Source organism: Megalops cyprinoides, chromosome 4, assembly GCF_013368585.1.
Source record: "Megalops cyprinoides isolate fMegCyp1 chromosome 4, fMegCyp1.pri, whole genome shotgun sequence".
Classification (NCBI taxonomy): Eukaryota; Metazoa; Chordata; class Actinopteri; order Elopiformes; family Megalopidae; genus Megalops; species Megalops cyprinoides.
This window is the reverse complement of record NC_050586.1, coordinates 38,808,954-38,828,465: the sequence shown is the minus strand read 5'-3', so window position 1 is coordinate 38,828,465 and position 19,512 is coordinate 38,808,954. Positions and strand designations below refer to the sequence as shown.

Genomic DNA, 19,512 nt, shown 5'->3' with positions numbered 1-19,512 from the left:
AGCAAAGCATTCACTTGACATCTCTCTAGAATATATTAACGAGTATTGTAGGTACAAGAGTTATCTTTATGGAATGACGCCATTCCATTCAGCCGATTGTATTGTCAGGAGCATTTAAGCATTAGATATACCATGAAGTGAAACAAAATGAAATTACTTCTAAATAGAGTCATTCTGAGAACTGAATTCTCATTCAGCTGGCATAGAGTAATTTCAATTTTAAACAAGCAAAGCAGCGTTGTTTTCCGCTAGAAAGCTCAGAATTCTGGGGAGACTGTAGTCTGTGTCAGAGGGGCATGAATGGAAGCAATGCAGGGGATGGATGATTCATACTGGAGTGATACAACTTATTAAGAAGCACCTCAGTTGCCAGAGCAAGTCTCTGCTGCTGATCAATTAGACCTCGCTGTTTCAATTTTACAGTAACCATGGTGAAACATTTATGGCGAGAAGACATGCTTTCTTTTGTTTCTTGTGTCGATGAAGATCGGAAAGGCAGCTGTAGGCTATGGAAGAGAGACCGTTGACAAACAGTGTCAACTGAAATGAGTTTGACACCCCATCGCTTCATTTCTTTATTTTCATAACTCACTGCGTAATCATTTCAATTTTACCCAAGTGCCCAGACCACAAAGAAGACCTACTGAGACAGACAAGAGAGGTCTCAAAACCCACAACTTCATTTCTGTTTCTCTGTCACCATGACATCATTACTCTGTGTGTGTGTGTGTGTGTGTGTGTGTGTGTGTGTGTGTGTGTGTGTGTGTGTGTTTAGATTTGGATATAGTTAGGCAGGCTTGAAGACACCAACAACAGCCCAAGCTTGTTTATGAGTTCACCTGTTTTGAAGAATTCATGTAGCATTAGATTAATTGCAGAATTCATTTTGCAGCTGATTTACAAGATGAACTGAACATTTCCTGTGAATGATATTTTTACAGTCACACTGAGAGATTCTTCACCCTTGATTAAACCCTCTCGCATGCTTTGGAGCAATTAAGGTAGTTAGAAGCAGTGGCGGATACAGCAGAGTATTACTTATTGCTGATGAGTAATGTTTTCTGTGAAAAGCACGTTAAGAGCTGTCACACTCAATGCCTGAAATGTGCTGGCAAAAAAGCGCCACGTTGGATGTCTTCCTGAAACAAAATCAGTACAAGTCCATAAATACAGAGCCTATGATCACAGTGTCCTTTAGATGAGTGTACGTACAAGGCATGAATAAAATGATTCTTTGTTAGGGGTTAGCAGCTGCTTGTGGGCTGCTAGTGTGGTAGCAGAGAGGAAGGATTTCTTGCTGTGTCACCTCCAACGTGACGGATGCCAAAGTGAATACACACATACTTCATCTTAGCCAAAAGGCCAAGAAGCGATGCCAAAGTGAATAAATCAAGGTCAGAAAATCTGAAGGGGCTATTGTAAATGCTTGGTTTGAAAAGTCTGAAGAATTGTGATACATCAAAGGAATCCCTTGCATTGCTGACTTGGTGTGCAGTAGTGTATTTTCATTGCTTTCCCAGATACTTCATGACAGCATTCTTTTGACCATTACTTTTAATCGCAAGGCACATTACATACATTCAGTTCCTTCCACGCATTCAAATGTCTTTCACAGTCCTCACAAGTTTAGCTAAACACCACAGAATGCATCATAAAAATAACTTCCCCCTTCTTGTAAAATTTAGAATTTTAAGTTCCTGTCTAGTCACTACTCGCACTTGTGTCCACACATGCAAAAACCGTCCCAGGTTACATTATGGGCCAAAGAAGAAGTAAAGTTAAATCCACAGGTTTCTGTTTATGCTAGTTTTGCCCACTGTCTGTAATGTGTCTTCATAAAGGAAGCTGACTCAATCAGAATGAATGAGTTCATAACATGACTTTGCTCTGGGTCTCACTGTAAAATAAACTGAAAAAGTAACTGAAGCCACATATATGTACCAATGAAGTTCAATCTGCAACATTGATGGACTTACCCTTATAAATATATCCTTACAGATAAGGTACAGGAAGAATTGAAACAACAAATGAAAGTACAAAAAAAATCATTTGAAAAGAAGTAACATCATGCTTAATTACAGCTCCTGCAACAATAAAAAAAATGAATAATGTGTATATTCATATTGACAAAGTTTCTCAAAGTTACTTGACAAAATACCAATTAAATATCCTTGGTTTGGATCTGAGAAGATAGCTACATTCACATGGTTGGCATATTTAATATGATACGTGTCAATTTCTTATAACTTTGCATAATCTGCTTGATGTAAGCATACAAAATGTTATAGTTTTACAGTATTATTCAGGCATATATCAATTGACATTACTGTGTGTTTGCCAGTAATTAGTCAAAATAAAATATAACATAATGTTTACATAATATATGAAATATAATATGTAATAAAATATACCCAAGGCTAGGCCTTTCAGTTGATTGTTTCGTACGCCTCCACCCTTTTTAACGGTAGAAGCTACCCACAAAAGAACCAATCATGATTTCGTTGTGTTACGTAGCCTGCTCACGATTACGTTTTGACTACAATACCCATGGGGACATGTAAAAGATTACGTCGGTTTTTTGTCCCATTCTCCTGTGATTGGTCCAAATTATATTTTATTATCATAATATATTCTTCACATTACAACCAGTCACAGGAGTGTATGCGTACTGTATGAATTACGGAAGAAAAAGCGACGAACACGACCTCCACCGGGACTACAAATCCCATCATCCACTTTTAGTTTTTGGCAATTACGCAAGTCAGATACATAGAGGTGCGTTCTTTCGGCTTTGGAAGTAAGGTTAGTCACCAAGCTTGGTTAATTTCGACATATTTATGTCGCTATCTTCGGCCAGCTGCAAACTTCTTTCATACCAATGTTTTTAAGCCTGATTGTATGACATTTATGTACTTAAGATTATCGGTTTAGTGTTTCACCATTGCAGATCCGGCTACATGTAGCTAAATTAGCTGGTTACATTTACAGATATTCATTTAGCAGTCGCTTTTACCCAGAGCAACCTACAAAAGTGCATTCAAATAGGGTTTGGCACGTAGAATCATTATTCCCATTCTTGGAATGTCGTTTCATTGTGGGGAATACTGCCACAAAGGGGATGGCAAGTTACCGGTCTTCTGTGTACCTACTAGCAGTGTAATGTGCAACTCGAGCGCACACTTAGTGAGCGAGCTCTCATACCGAGGACCCACATAGCCTCAGGCAAACCAAGGAGGTTCAGCAGGTGAGCAGGCGCAGCGTAGATCCTCTGTCATTGTAAGGACGAACGTAATGCATCTTGGATGAGCTGGCAGCACCTTTGATACGCATCCGTGTTACGTACTTGAATGGAGTTTTAAGCAGCTGTGAGGTAAAATGCTGAAGCAATCCCATTGGCACTGATAGCAACGTTTTCTAAGGTTTTTAAATCCAGGCACGGTACGAATTAAACTGCGGTCCAGATGATCGATGTACCACTGTAACTACGATCACATGGCTCAAACACTATACCTTCCTTTAGAAAAGCACTCACTTGTAATTGAAGTTTAGTGCAGAGCCTCAGAGCACTTAATAGGGAATATTCAGCATTGTTATCTCAAAACCACGTACATTTAGTGTTTCATTACATCATCGTCATTTGGCGGACGCCCTTATCCAGAGCGACTTACACAATGCACCTAACAAAGTATGAAACGTTGCAGAAGCAGGACACCAATAACCACGCAACAAGCATTAGTAGTGCTGAGATCGCAAATGTGCCTAGGCTGACATGTAAGTGCAAAGCAATATTTACAACCTCATGACTGTATCTGAATCCTGATCCGAATCTGCATCCTGAATGATCTGAGCACAGTGGTGTGGCCAGTGTGTAGGGCCAGGTAATCAACTGAAGATAAGAGGGATAATTAGGTGTTTCATACTAAAAGGATAATTTCATATCCATCAACAATTGGAAAACAGTATGTGGGTCTTTTTGTTATTTTGTTTGTGGGGAAAATTTAGCACACCTTGAAAGCAAGAACAGAGAAAATGTTAAGAACGATCACACTTGCCGGACAGTGTGACATCACTAGGGAGAGCATGTAGCAGGGCATTCCCACTTTGTAATGAGGCATTGCCTTTTAGAATTGTGGTAATATTGCTGTGCTGTGGAGAGGGAGACCAGGTTTTTGTTCCCAGTAGGCTTGTTGCCTCCATCCTGAGGCAAACCCACCATTTGCTCCACTGGTGTAAAAGGTGGGATGGGTCCACATGCATCAGGTGCAGGGGATGTGCTCAGTTAAAGGGGAGAGCAGTGTAGTGAGCACTGCTGCTGGACAGAGTGACTGTATCAGAGAGTTTATAGAAGGGCATTTCCACCTTCCTATGAGGCCTGCCCATCTAGCAACATGATAGTGTTGCTGTGTTGTGGATTTGGAGACCAGGGTTCAGTTCCCATCTTCAAGCTTGTCCCCTCTCCTGGATTTTCTCATTTGCCACAGTATGCACTTAAATGTTAGTTTGTAGGTTGTTGAAAGTGAGTGATGTAGGATGGAGTGACACTATGTATTTATACTACACATGACCTTATCCAGTGCGATTACAGAGCATTAGTGAGTACAAGAGTAGATTATAGTTCAAAGTGCAGAATACATGTAGCACGATGTATACAGTGTTACAGTGTTATACGTACTAACATATCACAATTACTAAACTAAACGACACACATTCTTTATCAGTGGTGAGTGTACTGAAAAGAGCTGATTAACTTCTGTCATTGTACCAATAAAAAAAGCAATTAGCTTGGATTGGAAGAAAGAACTTATTTTCAGTGAGACTTCACACTGAATCTGTGGAATTTAACTGAATCCGTGTTGTACATTGTAACCATCCTCGTAACAGTGACCCTTTATTTGCTTGAATTATGCAGAGGAGCATGCTCACAGTCTGAGCAATGGCAAACCTTCAGATGAGTCCGAGAGACGAGATGGTGGCGCGGTTCCTCGATGCGGCTGCCAGGGGAGACGTGGCGAAGCTGTCTGCGATGATTTCTCAGTCTAGCTCCTTGGTCGATGAAAGTGGGCAGAATGGTTGGACAGCACTGATGCTGGGTGCTAGAAATGGCCACTTTGAGGTGGTGAACACTCTGCTCTCCAAAGGGTAAATATGCTAAAAACCTCTCAGTACTGCTTTCAGTCTATCCTTTTGTTTGATGCAAATTAATATTAATATGTATAAACAATTAACATTAACATTGTTAAACATTTGCCAGTGTTTGAACCTTAGGATAGTATGAGAATATGGGATTAAATAAACTATCAAAAATAAATAGCACAGGCATATAGCACATACTGTATTTGTACAGTGCGGTAGTGAAGATTGATTTTCTGTGATAAACCAGTCATAGCTGGATAACATTGATTAATTTCTACATGAGTATATATTCATCATTGTCAAAACCCATAAATTCCAGAATTAAATCAGAGAACATTTGTATTACATTATAATGAGCATACTCTGTTTTTCTCTGTTTCCCTCTCTCCAAAAGCTGTGATAAATCTTTAGTAAACAAATCCGGTCAAACAGCCTATGATATTGCCAAATTCTGGGGGCATAAACACATTGCCAGTTTGCTGGCCAACAGCAAAGATGGTAACAGTCATTGGTTGTTGCCCAGCAGTGGCTTAGCAGGACATGAAAACTACTTCAGTAGGGAATTTTTGAACAGAATGAGTGAGAAGAGGACTGACAGTGTGTGGCTGGAGGCGAAACAGTCCTCTCCAGACACTGTCTACATTCTCTTCTTCAACCTTAACCCGCTTGTCACGTTGGGCCCAGACGAAACAAGTGATAGCAAACCAGATATTAAACTGTGTCGACTCAGTCACGGATGTATCAAAGAATTGCTGGGGAGCCCGGGAACGACTTCAGTATTCCTGGGGGTTGAGAAGACGGTGAAATGTACTCCTCCATCGCCACCAAAAGATGAGGATGGACTTATAGTTTGGTTCGCCCTGAACACAGACAACAACCCCATGGAACATCTTAAACTCCCAAATCCAAACAGCTTCTTTCTCAAACCGCCCATGCCAGGACTGTTAAAGTTAGGGGCAGATGAGGCTGGTGAGTATAGATTCAGGGAAGTAGAATACTCCTCATAAATTATATTTAACACATTTTGCAGTTGTATGCCATTTGCTTTTTGTTTTCTTTGCTTCTCAGGGGTTGTTGCCCAAGCCAGAGCAGTCTTGACCTGGCACAACCGGTATAGCTTTTGCCCAACATGTGGGAGCAGAACAAAGGTAGATGAGGGTGGACACAAAAGGACCTGTTTAAAAGAAGACTGCAGAAGCCTCCAAGGAATCCATAACACATGTTATCCGCGAGTCGGTAAGTGATTTTCCATATTTTTATTTCACATTATTGTTCAAATGGTTGAGTGTGAGTGTATCACTGGTTGACTAATTGGCCTCATGGTTGGAGTGGCTGCTTTGACAGTTCAAGTTAAATCTGTGGCTGTCAGCACATGAGATGCTTGACCTGATTTTTCTGCCAACAGTTAGTCACTTCTTCAGTTTAATCAACAAACTGTACTAGTGCTTTTTATCCTAGGTTGTTCTAACTCCTGTTCAGGTCATCCTGAACACTGTAAGAAAGACACACAATGCTTGCCTTGGTACTTGGTTAAATCAAGGTAGATTCTGGTAGTGTCATTTCGATGGACTGCCATCTCACCAAGGGGGTGTATTGCTATGCCATACTGCTTTACACTGCTTTACACCACAATCAAGATACACTCCAACCATATGAGATATCTAGGTTTAGATGCCATTTAGCCATCTTATTGTGTACATATTAATAAATGTGGAAAAAAATACATCAGGAAATATGTAATAACTGTGTGGAAGGAGTATGGTTGTATATGCAGTGTTCACTACTTTGCTACTGTATTACTGTTTGTATATGTGTATACAGAAATTTGAATGCTGTTTATTACACTGAATTAAAGCATCTGCTTAATCCTGCTACTAGTAATGATAATAATTGTTATCAATATAACAATGACAATGTCCTGCAGATCCAGTGGTTATAATGCTGGTTATTCACCCTGATGGAAACCAGTGTTTATTGGGCAGAAAAAAGACATTTCCTGCTGGAATGTTCTCCTGCCTCGCTGGATTCATTGAGCCAGGTAAATTAACCCCTGACTCCTAAATTCAGACTCACATTCATTCTTAAGTTTGGCAGCAGACTGATCCAAATTCTTTCTCTCTGGTGTCAGGAGAGGTGATTGAGGATGCTGTGAGGAGAGAGGTGGAGGAGGAAAGTGGTGTCAAAGTTGGCCCTGTCCAGTATGTGTCTAGTCAGCCATGGCCGATGCCCTCCTCTCTTATGATTGGTTGCCTGGCTGTTGCAGTATCAACAGACATAAAAGTCGATGGAAATGAAATTGAAGAGGCTCGCTGGTTTACACGGCAACAGGTAAGTAATACAGAACATGACCTTCATGTACAGCAGTGCTGTAAAATTGTTTGCGGGGAAGTGATTTTTGCGTGGGGTTGGTGGGAGAATGGCAGCACAGAAGCTTTAGCACAGGATGAAAGGCCTGTTTTGATTTGCAGGTCATCGATGTCCTCATGAAGAGTGGGCAGCCAGCTTTCAGCATGCCACCAAGACAAGCAATTGCGCATCAGTTGATAAAGCACTGGGTTGGTATGAGCGCTAACCTGTAACCTCAACAGTGATCGCAGGTGCTCAGGACAATTGTGACCGAACAGTTTGCAGTGTGTTCAGAAGAGTATAGATAAAATGTGATTGACACATTTTTTTTTTTTTAATGGCATTATGAATTTGATTAGCAGTCAGTGGACACAAGAGATCCAACATATAATGAATTGACCATGATAGCAGTGTCTTACCAGTGGTAATCTTGAAGTTGTTTTTTGATTTAATAATTCAGCATATACAAGATATTTTTCAAAATTAAAATACAATTACAATTAATGTGGGTTGCTTGGCATTATGTATAGTGAGGTTATAGGCAAGTATGTTTTCTTTAATGAATGTTAAAGGGGCCATGAAAATTGAAGCACACAATACTGTAAACACCTACCAGACCTTGGGTACATCTACAGTATGTAATAGAAATGCTGGACCTGCTACATTTTGCAGAAAGTTCTGGGAGTCTGTATCATCGCTGAAATAATGATGAAAGGTATTAGAAATGAAAAAAATAGTTTTAGCTAGAACCTGTGTAGTGTGATATTCAAATTCTTCTTTTGTTGGTTGTTCAGTTTAAGATGCGGTTATAACTGTCAATCCTAGACATGCTGCATTCCAAACGTCCATAAGATTTTGAATTGAACAAGGTTGTAAAATGTTATTCTTACAACACCATCAGATCCAAATTGTACTATTTGAAGCAATAATTTTCTTTCATCCTACTGTATAATTTTATCAGATTGTTGCAGATTTGCCAAAGCCATCATCAATAAACTGTGCAGTGTGAACTGGCCAAGAGGCCTGCAAACTAGATTATAGTTGGGATTTTATGCACAGTTTAATGACTAATGACAATAAATGTGCGTCCACATATGTTCACTTTTTTTTTTTTTTTTTTGAATCATGCATTTCATCGTTCCATCACTCTTATTTAAAAAGGTCATTTTAATTCTTTTTAAAAACCATTTGAGTACTGAATGAATAATGAACAAATTGTATTTATATACAAATTTTACGTACGAATTTATGTAGGAATCTCAAAGCTTTTATTAAGGAGAGAATTTGCCGTTTCCATTTGCAATCATTTTTCATACTTAGTTTATGTGAAATAATGTCATATACATTTGCCTTAACTGACAGTAATGACAGTGATATGCATTCCTCATCTCTTCCTGTTACTGGAATTTCATCCAGAAACGTTCCAAAAGTAATGATTTTGACCTGGGTATTGGCTGCATGTATACAAGGCTTGTTTGCATCCTAGAAATCTGTCTCAAAAGTTTTTGGAATCATTTTTCCTTATGTTATGACATACCTGAAACAACAGGTATATTAAAGACAACAAAAAACTGTAATTGTTGAACCATTACTATGTGAATAATAAATGTTAAGTATAATCATCCTATTTATTTTTTTTGTCTCATGTATTCTTGCAAAGTAGTCAAGTCTCAAGGTGTAGTTGTAAGTAAACCTGCATTATTAGTAGTATAGACCACTCCAGATATTGAAAAGTGTATGAGCAAGGTACACAATGTATCAAGTAGCCAGGACACTGCCCACAATAAATCATTGACATTCTGACAGAGCACTAGTCAGTTCACAAGGGAAGAGACAGCTTGGTCTCAGACCACTGCAGATACTGAAAAGACATTGCATTGGCTGTGTTTCTGCAAGAGGACCAAGTGGAATGTATCCTGTCAGCAATCATACAATGCTCACACAATTCTGTAATGGAAAAATGTTTCTACAGAATCTGTTGGCTTTCTTTATATTAACTATAAACTATTTGAAAAACTGATTTAGGAGGAGGAAGAGACATCACAAGCGCAAAGACTAACTTGGAGCAAATAGTTCATGGTACTAAGTTTGTCAGCACTAGCAGCAAAAAGTCTGTATTGCGTCATTAAGTAATACTATTTTTGAGGAAGAATATGAACTGCACATTTTTGCAAGCATCACTTCATATTCATTATTATTTATTCGTAACCTGACTAAACATGCACAAAAAGCATGCAATAGAAGAAAAATACACTTATTGGAAAAATTTTCCTAAATGTTGTACTCTAATCTTAAAAGCATTGCACAGACCGAAGTCATATTATTCACAAATAATGGAAACAGTGTCAACTTGATACACATCCCTGCAATTAATGTTTTAGAAATCTTTTTATGGGATGAACTACACAGACAAGACATGTCGGTAGTGTTTTATAAGGTTCTGGCACTTCTGACAGGGGTTTTCTACATGACTCCTTGCCAGAATTGCAGTTGGTCCTCCAGATCTTCTAGTTTTTGTTGTGTACTGCATTCTTGAGTTTGAAGTACAAATGTTCAATTGGAATGAGATCTTTAAGTCAATTTACAACATTAATTTTGTGCTCACTACCCATTTCTTTGTACATTTGGATAAATACTTTCAATCAATGTCCTGCTGGAATGTCCATTTTCAACCAAATTTGAGCTTCTTGGCAGAGGGAACCAGGATTTTGGCCAAAATATCTTGGTATGCGTTTATAAATCCCTCAATCTTCTTTATCTGTAGCCATAAATTTCTCAGTAGACACTACTGTGAAAGGTGGTACATTCAGCTTTTTTTGAATTCCTTTACAGCAATTTTCCCACTTGAGGACATCACTTGATGTTTGTTGGCAGTCTTCAGAGAGCTCTCTGACCTTAATCATGATAATGCACATTACTGATGAATTTCTATTCTCTGCGTCACATCCTTTTAGCAAGCAGGAAGCCTTTGGATGCCTCTCTGTTTCTAGAAGTAAGCAGAGTGCTGGTCCTTTTTTGCATGTTTTGTTTAAAAGGTTACTGAAAGGTCTCAATAAATGTGTTCCTTTTGTTTTCTGGATTTAAATTTATATGTAAACAATTTGTTAAAACTGAATTTACTCTGAGCAATTCTATTGGGATCCAAATATAACACAATGTCTGCAGAAAGAATTATACGATATGTACATTTTATTCTGTGGCGTGTTTTTTTGTCTCAGGTTAGTCAGGGGTATGAATAAATGTGCAGGGGATTACATCTGGAAGAGTGTTTTAACAGCGAAATGGTTCCATGAACAGTAGGCTTATCTGCTGTGTATATGCCATCTTCAATTTGAAAATGAAACATTCCATTGAGAGTTCGGTTATTCCTATCATTTAGACAAGACACAAAGATTCAACTAAATATAGAGCTGTTCCCTAATGCTTTAGAGCTTTTGCATGAAATATTAAACTGGACAAGCTTTTAATCTGTCAGGTTACATAAGCAGAGCTTGGAGATAAAGGAAAGCAGTATGGTGCAGAAATCCCAGGCCCATTTTCTTATCTGAACAGTCTCAATCAAGGCAAAGGGCAGGAACTACAATCAACTGGAGAAAGAATATATATCACTGGTTTCATGATATATTTCAAAACCCAAACATAATATCAACACTGGCAGTGCCTCTTGTGAAAATATGGCATACTGTGTGACTTAAACCCCATTTAGTGGTTATAATTTAAAATGGAGGACAATCAAGAACTAGATCTGTCATAATCTCCTGTGGCCATTCAAAATACATGCAAATTATACAAACTGGTCAATGGTAATACTGACACATGACACTCTAAGTGAATTTTATTTGAAAGTGCCAATAGCTATCTTAGAGGTAAATTAGTTAGAGGTAAATCTTTCACTGATGGGTCTTTGATGCAAGCTGTGACTGGTAGCCAGCTGAGGGGGAAGAGGAAAAGGAAGACATGGCCATGTCGCTGACAGAATGTTCTCTATGAAGGAGAGCTTGTCATCAAGGTTGTTAGTGGTCTGAGGTGGGCACAGCATAGAACCATCCCGAGCTAAGGAGAGGTTTTGGAGTGGTGAGGGTTTGGCCCTGTGGGTAGCGCTGAGCTATCCTGGATCTTGGATAGATTTAGCCATGGTTAATTTTTTTTATGATACTGTTAAGTTCTCCTTTGGAAAACATGCAAAGGGACAATCACTAAGTGGCTTAGTGTTTTAATAAGGGTGTCAAGCGTAAGAACAAAATGTTTACAATCAATCACATCACCAAGCATACAGACTCATTCAGTAAAAAAAAAAAAGCAACACTAACTTGAAACAGAAAAGGCAGGCAAACTATATATGTCTATGCATATTATAAACAATTATTAAAGCATACGTTAAATGTAATATTACAAAGGTCCACACAAGCCTTTCAATGAATGTAACTTATAAAAACAAACAAAAAAAAAAAAAACAACCCCATTAAGAATGGCAATCGTGTTGTCAAGTCGACTCCAAAACCTTCTTGTGGATGATAAAATTCAAAAAACAAATCTCCTCCTTGACATTAAAAGACTAATTTTAAATTGAGCTATTACTTCTATTTTTGATTAAAATTGTACAAGACCACAGTTACTGTTCCAGTCAAATCTCCCACAAGTCACAAAGTAGCAGCTTTGACAGGGAAAGACTCCTTGTGCGTTTTCATATTTTCATTAAGGAAACCTCTGTAAATAAGTTCTCTCTGAAATCACCAGTGCTAACACTCACTTTATAAATGTCACCACTTTCCCAACGCACACGATCTGTATATATAGCCTAATGTCCAGACATTTTGAAAGTAACATCCCAAGTTACTGTTTGCAGCAGTATTCCAAATTAAAACAGTGCAAGAACATTACAAATGTGCAAGATCAGTCTTAATGTGGTTTGACTCTGACTGTCCCTTAACATAAATGGAAAATGTAAACAAGAACATAGAAGGTGTTCAATTCAAAACTAGAAAATTCAAAATATATTAATAAAAATACCACAGACTAACAAAACATTAATATCCAACAAAATGATCACATCTGAACAAACGTTATCCAAAAATGGATACAAATGGCAGCACATGGCATTTCCATACAAATGTTTCAATGGATAGTAAACAATCATGATCGCAATTCACAAATTCTCAATTAGTCCAAGTTTACTTTCTAATGTGACTTTAACTGTAACTCACATCAGCCATTTTGTCAGAGCTATGTGAGAATAATTGATTTTGGTGTTTGTTGGTTTTTGTATTTTTGTTAATCTTTCTCCTCACGAATGTACACTTTTTATGAAGTAAACACAAGGAAAAGCAATCTTTCTAAAATCAAAAATGAAAATGAAGAGGAACTACAACCAACACTGGGAAAAATGTAGATAACTACACCTTTGACCACAAAACATGAACCCCTTTAAGCGTATTGATGTCTGCATTAACCTCGTGGCAATTCTAAATGACATATTCAAGATCTTGAGAAACATGTATGCAGGCCTATACTGTGTTCCCAAGATCACAGATATCTGATATTGAACAAATATCCACAATAACAAAAGTAGGCAAGTTCAAGATCAAATTAAAGTGAATTTCATGATATGGGGAGTGGCAGGAAGTATTTTTTACTTAATAAAACAATAGGATTTTTTGGTTTTCACTGCCCATTTAAAATAATAAAATTAATTGTATGTAGATGTTATCCTTTGGTTTCTAAGGTTATGTATTAACATACTACACACCTGTGTTTCACATGAGATTTAAAATGTGATGGGTGTAGATTCACTGTAAATCATTCACCTTCTATTTAAAATAAGTGTTTTCAAGAAAATGCACCCTCCTACACAAAGGAACTGACAAAACTAAATCTGAAAACATTACATTTCTATAACATTCACATTTACTATAGCATATGGTAACTGGGATTTAATTATGTGGAAGGATCAGATCCTAACACAAGCAATCAGTAAAGTAGTCCTCTGCAAACCCTCTCAAAAACCTATGGTTTAAATATCAATATGTTTCTTTAACAGTCATTGTTTCATATACAGTTGCTTAGTTATTAAGGTCCTTAAGGTAGAGATGGCCATCTGTAAAGGATTGGGGGCTGACAGGAGTTGGCTATAGTTTCTTGATGTATTTGTAGTTCATACACTGTATACTCCCATGGCTATCAGTGCAATTAAAAAGGCAGAAAAATAAATACAACATTACAATGGATGTACTTCTTAAAACCCTCATCAACATAAACATACACAAATACAAACATATTCGTATTATTGCTTACACTGAATTACTTCATCTGCCTATTTTTATTAGCCCTCTAGATGCACACACATTTTTTAAAACCAAAATAGTCATCTTTCAATCTGGCTAGTGGAATCTCAAAGTAGACCACAGAGTTAATATAATAGGATCAACAACCTGCAGGAAACTAATGAAAGGACGATTAACTCTTTGTTCAGGAGCCCTTATTCATGTTTTGTTCCTGGTGAACATCCGCTCCCCGCGGAGGTTAAGGTGCTGGAGCTGGTACTGCAAGACTTCTGTGTCTGCAGGCTCTCTGATGCTCATCTTGTCCAGGTTGAGGTAGTCCAACGACTTGGAATGTGCTCTCTTTCCTTTCAGAAGGCAGAGCGGGAGAGGGCCATGGAGGGCCCTGCTGGGCTCCATCGCCAGAGACTTGAGGCACACGTCACCTGAGCTGGGCATCCGCCTCCTCCTCCGGCCACTGGCCGCCGGAATGTCGTAAGGCTGGTAGTAGCGGCTCTTGGTTTTGTAAACACGAGAGGCCCGGTGAAGGCCCAGGTCTATCGGCTTTGTGCACGGGCTCGGCAGGGCCTCCGCCGCCGCCGCCTCTGCGCCCGACCACTTGTGGGCCGCTTTGAGAAGCTCCTCACCCGTGGTGAAGCCCACGAGGTAACTGGAATCCATATGGAGGATCTGGTATCCTGAAACAGTACTTTTGATCGGGGAGCAGGGCGTACTGGAGCATCGCGGCTTCTCGGCCTCCGGTGTCAGAGTAGCCTTCATCTCAGCAGCAGGCAGAATGGAAATCGGCGTCCTGGACACTCCGCTGACTTCCATCTTCACCTTTAAAGACATGACCTGACTGGTGGACACATGGAAATATGGACATATGAGTATTATAACAGCAGGTATCAGTTACAGACAACTACTATGCTAATCCTTCAGACTGAACTTAAAATTAACACACCTATGCAATTATGTTATCACAAGGAATTTAATCACAACTGTATAAAGGAGAGCTCTTTAACTTAATTATAATTTCTAAAAAGAGTTATCCATGTACTAGCCTATTTCTTTTATTTTTTGTTTCTTCTTTCTAACAGTCAAAACCAAGTGCTGCCAAATTGAAGCTCGTGTTAAAAAAAAAAAAAACTAAACAAACCCTTTCCAAATCACCTCTCTTCTTCCCGGCACACAACACCAATTAGAATTAATCCTTTCTGTACTTCTGTAAGTAGCCAGGAATTTAAATGTTGTTTACATTCCCAGAGCCCCTTCTATTTTAGGAATAGCAGAGTTCAACATTAGGTCTAAATGGTAGAAATGATCACAGGGGCCTAGTATGACTGGTCATATGACTCCATGACCCAATTGGTGGATAGGAACAGCAGCACCACTCTCAGTCTGGCGAATCAAAGCGAGCTCTCCCCACATGAAAACAATTTCTGTCTTTAACAAAAACACCAGAAGGACCATGGGAATGTAGGTCGGGGTTATCCAGCTTGCCAACCGGTAAAACAGTATTTGTTTGGGTGATATCAAAAGGCAAAACCAAAATCTGGCTGAAGCCTGTAGCTTAGCTTCAGACCTCAATGCACGTCCTTATTTACGTTTGGAGAGCTCAAACTGGAAATTACGTTCAAAATCTGAATACTGCTATCCATGCTTACATACACCAAAACTATATTTAATAGTAACAGATGAATATCCAAATGTCAAAATACATAGACAAGCTAATGCTAAAAACAATGAATGAAATGAAAACCCACCTATGGAAGGACACCCAGGTCGTTAAAGATGTAGGCACACTTTAGTTATACAGTCGCTAGTGCATTTTAAAGAAAATCTAAAACTGAATAGACCAATTCCACAGGGATACAGGCTACCGAGAGCAACCTAACATTGATAGAAAATATCAGCCTAACGTTACAATCCAAACTGACGTGTGAAAAGCACAAAAATCTAGATATCCCACACAACAGCTATACATTTAAATCGAATAATCGTCATTATTATAGTACGTTTTTCAAGTGTGCCTGTTACCAAGAAAATGTGTGCACTTATAGATAAAAAAAAAAAAACACTGGGATCTTTACAAATGTTACACGAATAAAGCTCGTCACGGAATATTTTATAATTTAACATCTGCAACAGCATCTCTTTCCCTTCCCTTTGGATTACATCTGTTTTGTTTCAGACAGGAAATTTGTATGAAAACCTCTTTTTTGAAATAGCCTCTTGGTTTTAGCCATATAACCTTTACCGCCATGCTTTAAGCACCTGACCTGTGAGAATAAAAACAACACATTGCGGAAGCATATGAGGAATTGTCTTAGCTCGCCTATCTTGCTCTTGTAGCTATAAACAACACAGACCAGTATACGGCTCTAAGAACATTACCTGAGAATGAACCAGCTCGCTAGGCCTGTCCAATGAAATTATTTACTCCTGGATAATTGTCGAGAGGATTTTGGACATTTTCATGAAACCTACCTCGCTTTGCTAGCTAACTTTAGCTAGCATCACCTTGCAAGAGCTGTGATCGTCAGCGGACAACCTTCTTGATAAAAACGGACATAATTAACATCAGTCACAAAGAACAGCTCCAGTCCCTCACATTCTCCATTCTTTTCTGTGTTGACAACATCAGCTAGCGACCTAGCCAGTTACCCCGCCTCATGTTGCTAACGTAGACAGAAGATACAGCTACCTAGCTAGCTACGGTAGCTACAGGGCAGACATCGAAGTTAAAGGAGCTACACTTAGTGAGCTCATCATCCAGTTAAGCACAGCTAACAGTTAGCTTGCTAGTCAGTCTCTCGTAATACGGAGTATCTGGACAGTTCCTGAAAAACCAGCGCTGATAGTGATGCATCTAACTCCTGTAAATCTCTATCATTTTTTCGTTATATTTCAGCTTGTTTTGTTTATCTGATATTCTGAACAGATCAGATGTCGGGTGTAGCACAGCATGTAGGCATATGTAAAAGTAACCAGGGCGACGGATAGCACTGAGTAAACATCCAAGGGAAAATATACAGACCTGATCTGGAGATGAAGCTAGCTACTCTGCACCCACACCTCTTCATAAATCCAAGTCCGAAATGCCCAGTAGGGGTGTTGTCCACCTTGTATGGCTTCGTCACTGTCGGGGCGGAGCGGCGGCTAGAGGAAAACTACGTGAGCGTCTCTTTATTGGTGCTCTTCAGATGCACTACTAACGTGACATCAAAACCAGGATGGGTTTACGTAGCTAGCTAGTTATCCAGCTATATTATTTTAAGTGCCAACTTTAGATACGTTGCACATATATTATGGCAAGGGAACTTACAACCGCCTTGAACTCTTTCAGTAATTCGCTGGCTAATTAGCCAATGTGTTGCTAAAAGCTAGCTATTGATGTGACGTTAGCGAAGTTAGCTAACGTTGCCTGCATCCGGTAACCATGGTTACTAAACGGAAACATTTTCGTTGTAACTGTATGGTGGATGCGAGTTTAAGTAATGCAAAACATAATACCAAATTTAGGGACTTTGTACTTCGGAATGACCACAAAACAGAGTATTAGTTTGCTATTCTAACTTAAGTTCTCTTTATATCCGTGAGCACCAACACACGGAGCATTCACATCCCAGTTTCTTCAAATGAAATGTTTTGTCCATTATGAATTAAGTCTCCTTGTCTTGACTTCATTAATTATAGTTACTGTTAATCAAAGCAATCATTCAGCACACTCAATTTCACAGATCGCTCCATACTGCTAAGCATAACAGCACTTCAAAGCATTCATAACCCAATAAACAGGTTAATTAGATGAGATATGTGAAACTTATGGTTTTTTCCCCAAAATCTTTTATTTACTATGAAGACGAACACCAAAAATGTCAACATTATGCTATAAAATGTTTCCATTGGCTAAACTTTTCATTAAAATATGTTGATATATTTAAAATTACAAAAAGATACAATTTAAGCCAATTTTTTTTCTTTACCCAGAGATTTAAAGTTGCTTGCACAATAAAGGCGCTAATAGAAGTTAGCCCTTAAGCCCTGGAAATCTTCGAAGAAGAGGAGAAAAACAGTAAAATAAGATATATATAGAGAAAGTGAACTTTGGTAGAAGAAAAAAAAAAAACCTATGGGACACCTGAGGTAGTAGAGACTGGAATAAAACAGCAATAGACGTTATTTACAAATCAAAAGTACCAAGTGATACAGGAAACAGCACAAAATTCCATACAGCAGTCCAGCTACAATCCAAAAAGTGAATAATATTACACAATTTCTGCTTTTAAAATAATAAAAAAAACATAAACCTGCAAGATGGAGAAGACAGGCAAATATGAAAAGAAGTCAAAGGCATTGGAATTTGTAGGAATTACAGGCATGATAAAATTAAGTAATACTGAGTAGCTTTTATGAATCAGATAGAAACATTTTTTCCAGTATATAAAAACATATCACGAGTGCATACATTTAAAGCTCTTACAAAAAGTAAGAAAAATAAAACAGGAAGTGGTATGAAGTGGTACAAAGAAACAAAAGTCAAGTACATTACACATAGCTACCAAAAGTCACATTAACATTTTAACTCTTCAAGCTTTGTCCAGGTTATATTCCATAGAAAGAAAAATCTCTTTGTCCTGAAGTTTAGATTTAGCTTTTTGTTTTCTGTGGCAACCATCAAAACCATCTAGACCCCTGGCTGAATGATTAGTTATGTGGTACTAAGGAAGTAATCAAATGACACTGTAAACACATCTTTTTCCATTTTAAATATTTAAGATACATATTTGCTTTCTTCACAGATTATAACCTGAACAACATAAAGGGTTAAAGTCCAAAAAATTAAAATGATTGATGAATACTTTCTAAAACTATTACAAAAAAAAAATTATTTGATGTTTGATAAATGTATGTATATGAATAGGCTGTCATTTGTTTTCAATACTGAACCCAGAAATTTACATCAGACAACCCCCTCCCTACCAAAAAAGAACAGATATTGCATAACACTGAAATATCATAGCACACAAAATCCCATGTGGAAAAGATTTTGAAAAACTGATGCATATATTTGTTTATATAAGTATAATTACACATATCTTGTAAATAAAAACTGTCAATGATTTTGCATGATCAAAACAGGAACAGCACCAAAAACAAAATGACAGAGTAACAATGAAGATCTGAGAAATATTTGATTTAAGGATTAAAAAAATATGGCAAGGCTCAATTTGAAGACCTAAGGAATGACAACATCTAAATACACCTCTTTAGATTTACAAGGCTCAAATGTTAACAGTGAGATTGCGAAAACAGCAGGATGGTTACTGTGCCCTGATTTCAAACTTTCCCCGAAACCTTTTTCCATATAAAAAAGGTCTCAAATTCATAGGCTAGATTTGACTAATAGGATCCAAATAACATCTAAAACCAAAGAAACATACTCATTTTATATAACTTGTGTGTGTGTGTGTGTGTGTGTATGTGTGTGTATCCTTTTCTCTACTTAAAAAATCCAAACGCAAAATGTCAAAACATCTTTGAATCAACATCATGCGCTTTCACATTCAGCATTGTTCCTAATTTCAACATTTTTTTTTGTTAGATATCACTTTTCCCTGAAACATGTTAAAGGAAGATAGCTTAATCATTCTGATTATTCAAGCTAAATGGCCAAACAGTAAAATGCACAAATCAAGAGAATGTATATATGTATTTGTCACTGCATTTAGAGACATGATCACAAAAATAAAAAAGAATCTTTCAGTGACTC

The 19,512-nt window shown here is 38.0% G+C and overlaps 2 protein-coding genes across 3 annotated transcripts; one reads left to right on the top strand and one right to left on the bottom strand.

The window, feature by feature from the left end:
* Positions 1-2,760: 2,760 nt before the first annotated feature.
* Positions 2,761-8,089, top strand: nudt12 (nudix (nucleoside diphosphate linked moiety X)-type motif 12). Its single transcript, XM_036527786.1, has 7 exons — positions 2,761-2,802; positions 4,910-5,139; positions 5,528-6,102; positions 6,202-6,369; positions 7,058-7,171; positions 7,262-7,461; positions 7,602-8,089. The coding sequence occupies exons 2-7, from the start codon at positions 4,934-4,936 to the stop codon at positions 7,710-7,712; spliced, it is 1,374 nt and encodes a 457-aa protein (XP_036383679.1). The 5' UTR covers positions 2,761-2,802; positions 4,910-4,933; the 3' UTR covers positions 7,713-8,089.
* Positions 8,090-13,408: 5,319 nt separating this feature from the next.
* On the bottom strand, positions 13,409-16,853 carry LOC118776974 (macrophage immunometabolism regulator-like). 2 transcript variants are annotated; one of them, XM_036527648.1, is made up of 2 exons: positions 16,777-16,853; positions 13,409-14,595 (listed from the first exon to the last, which is right to left on the bottom strand). In XM_036527648.1, exon 2 carries the CDS (start codon positions 14,586-14,588, stop codon positions 13,959-13,961), a length of 630 nt encoding a protein of 209 aa, XP_036383541.1. In that variant the 5' UTR covers positions 14,589-14,595; positions 16,777-16,853; the 3' UTR covers positions 13,409-13,958. The 2 variants fall into 2 exon arrangements, with proteins under 2 accessions (XP_036383541.1, XP_036383542.1); XM_036527649.1 differs by lacking the exon at positions 16,777-16,853 and adding an exon at positions 16,227-16,633.
* Positions 16,854-19,512: the final 2,659 nt, after the last annotated feature.

Bases quoted from the DNA above. Each gene is read 5' to 3' on its own strand.
- nudt12 (XM_036527786.1), top strand. From the start codon at position 4,934: ATGGCAAACCTTCAGATGAGTCCGAGAGACGAGATGGTGGCGCGGTTC. The intron at 6,103-6,201 runs GTGAGTATAGAT...TTTGCTTCTCAG, and splicing joins GTTAGGGGCAGATGAGGCTG to GGGTTGTTGCCCAAGCCAGA. The intron at 7,462-7,601 runs GTAAGTAATACA...TTTGATTTGCAG, and splicing joins GCTGGTTTACACGGCAACAG to GTCATCGATGTCCTCATGAA.
- LOC118776974 (XM_036527648.1), bottom strand. From the start codon at position 14,588: ATGTCTTTAAAGGTGAAGATGGAAGTCAGCGGAGTGTCCAGGACGCCG.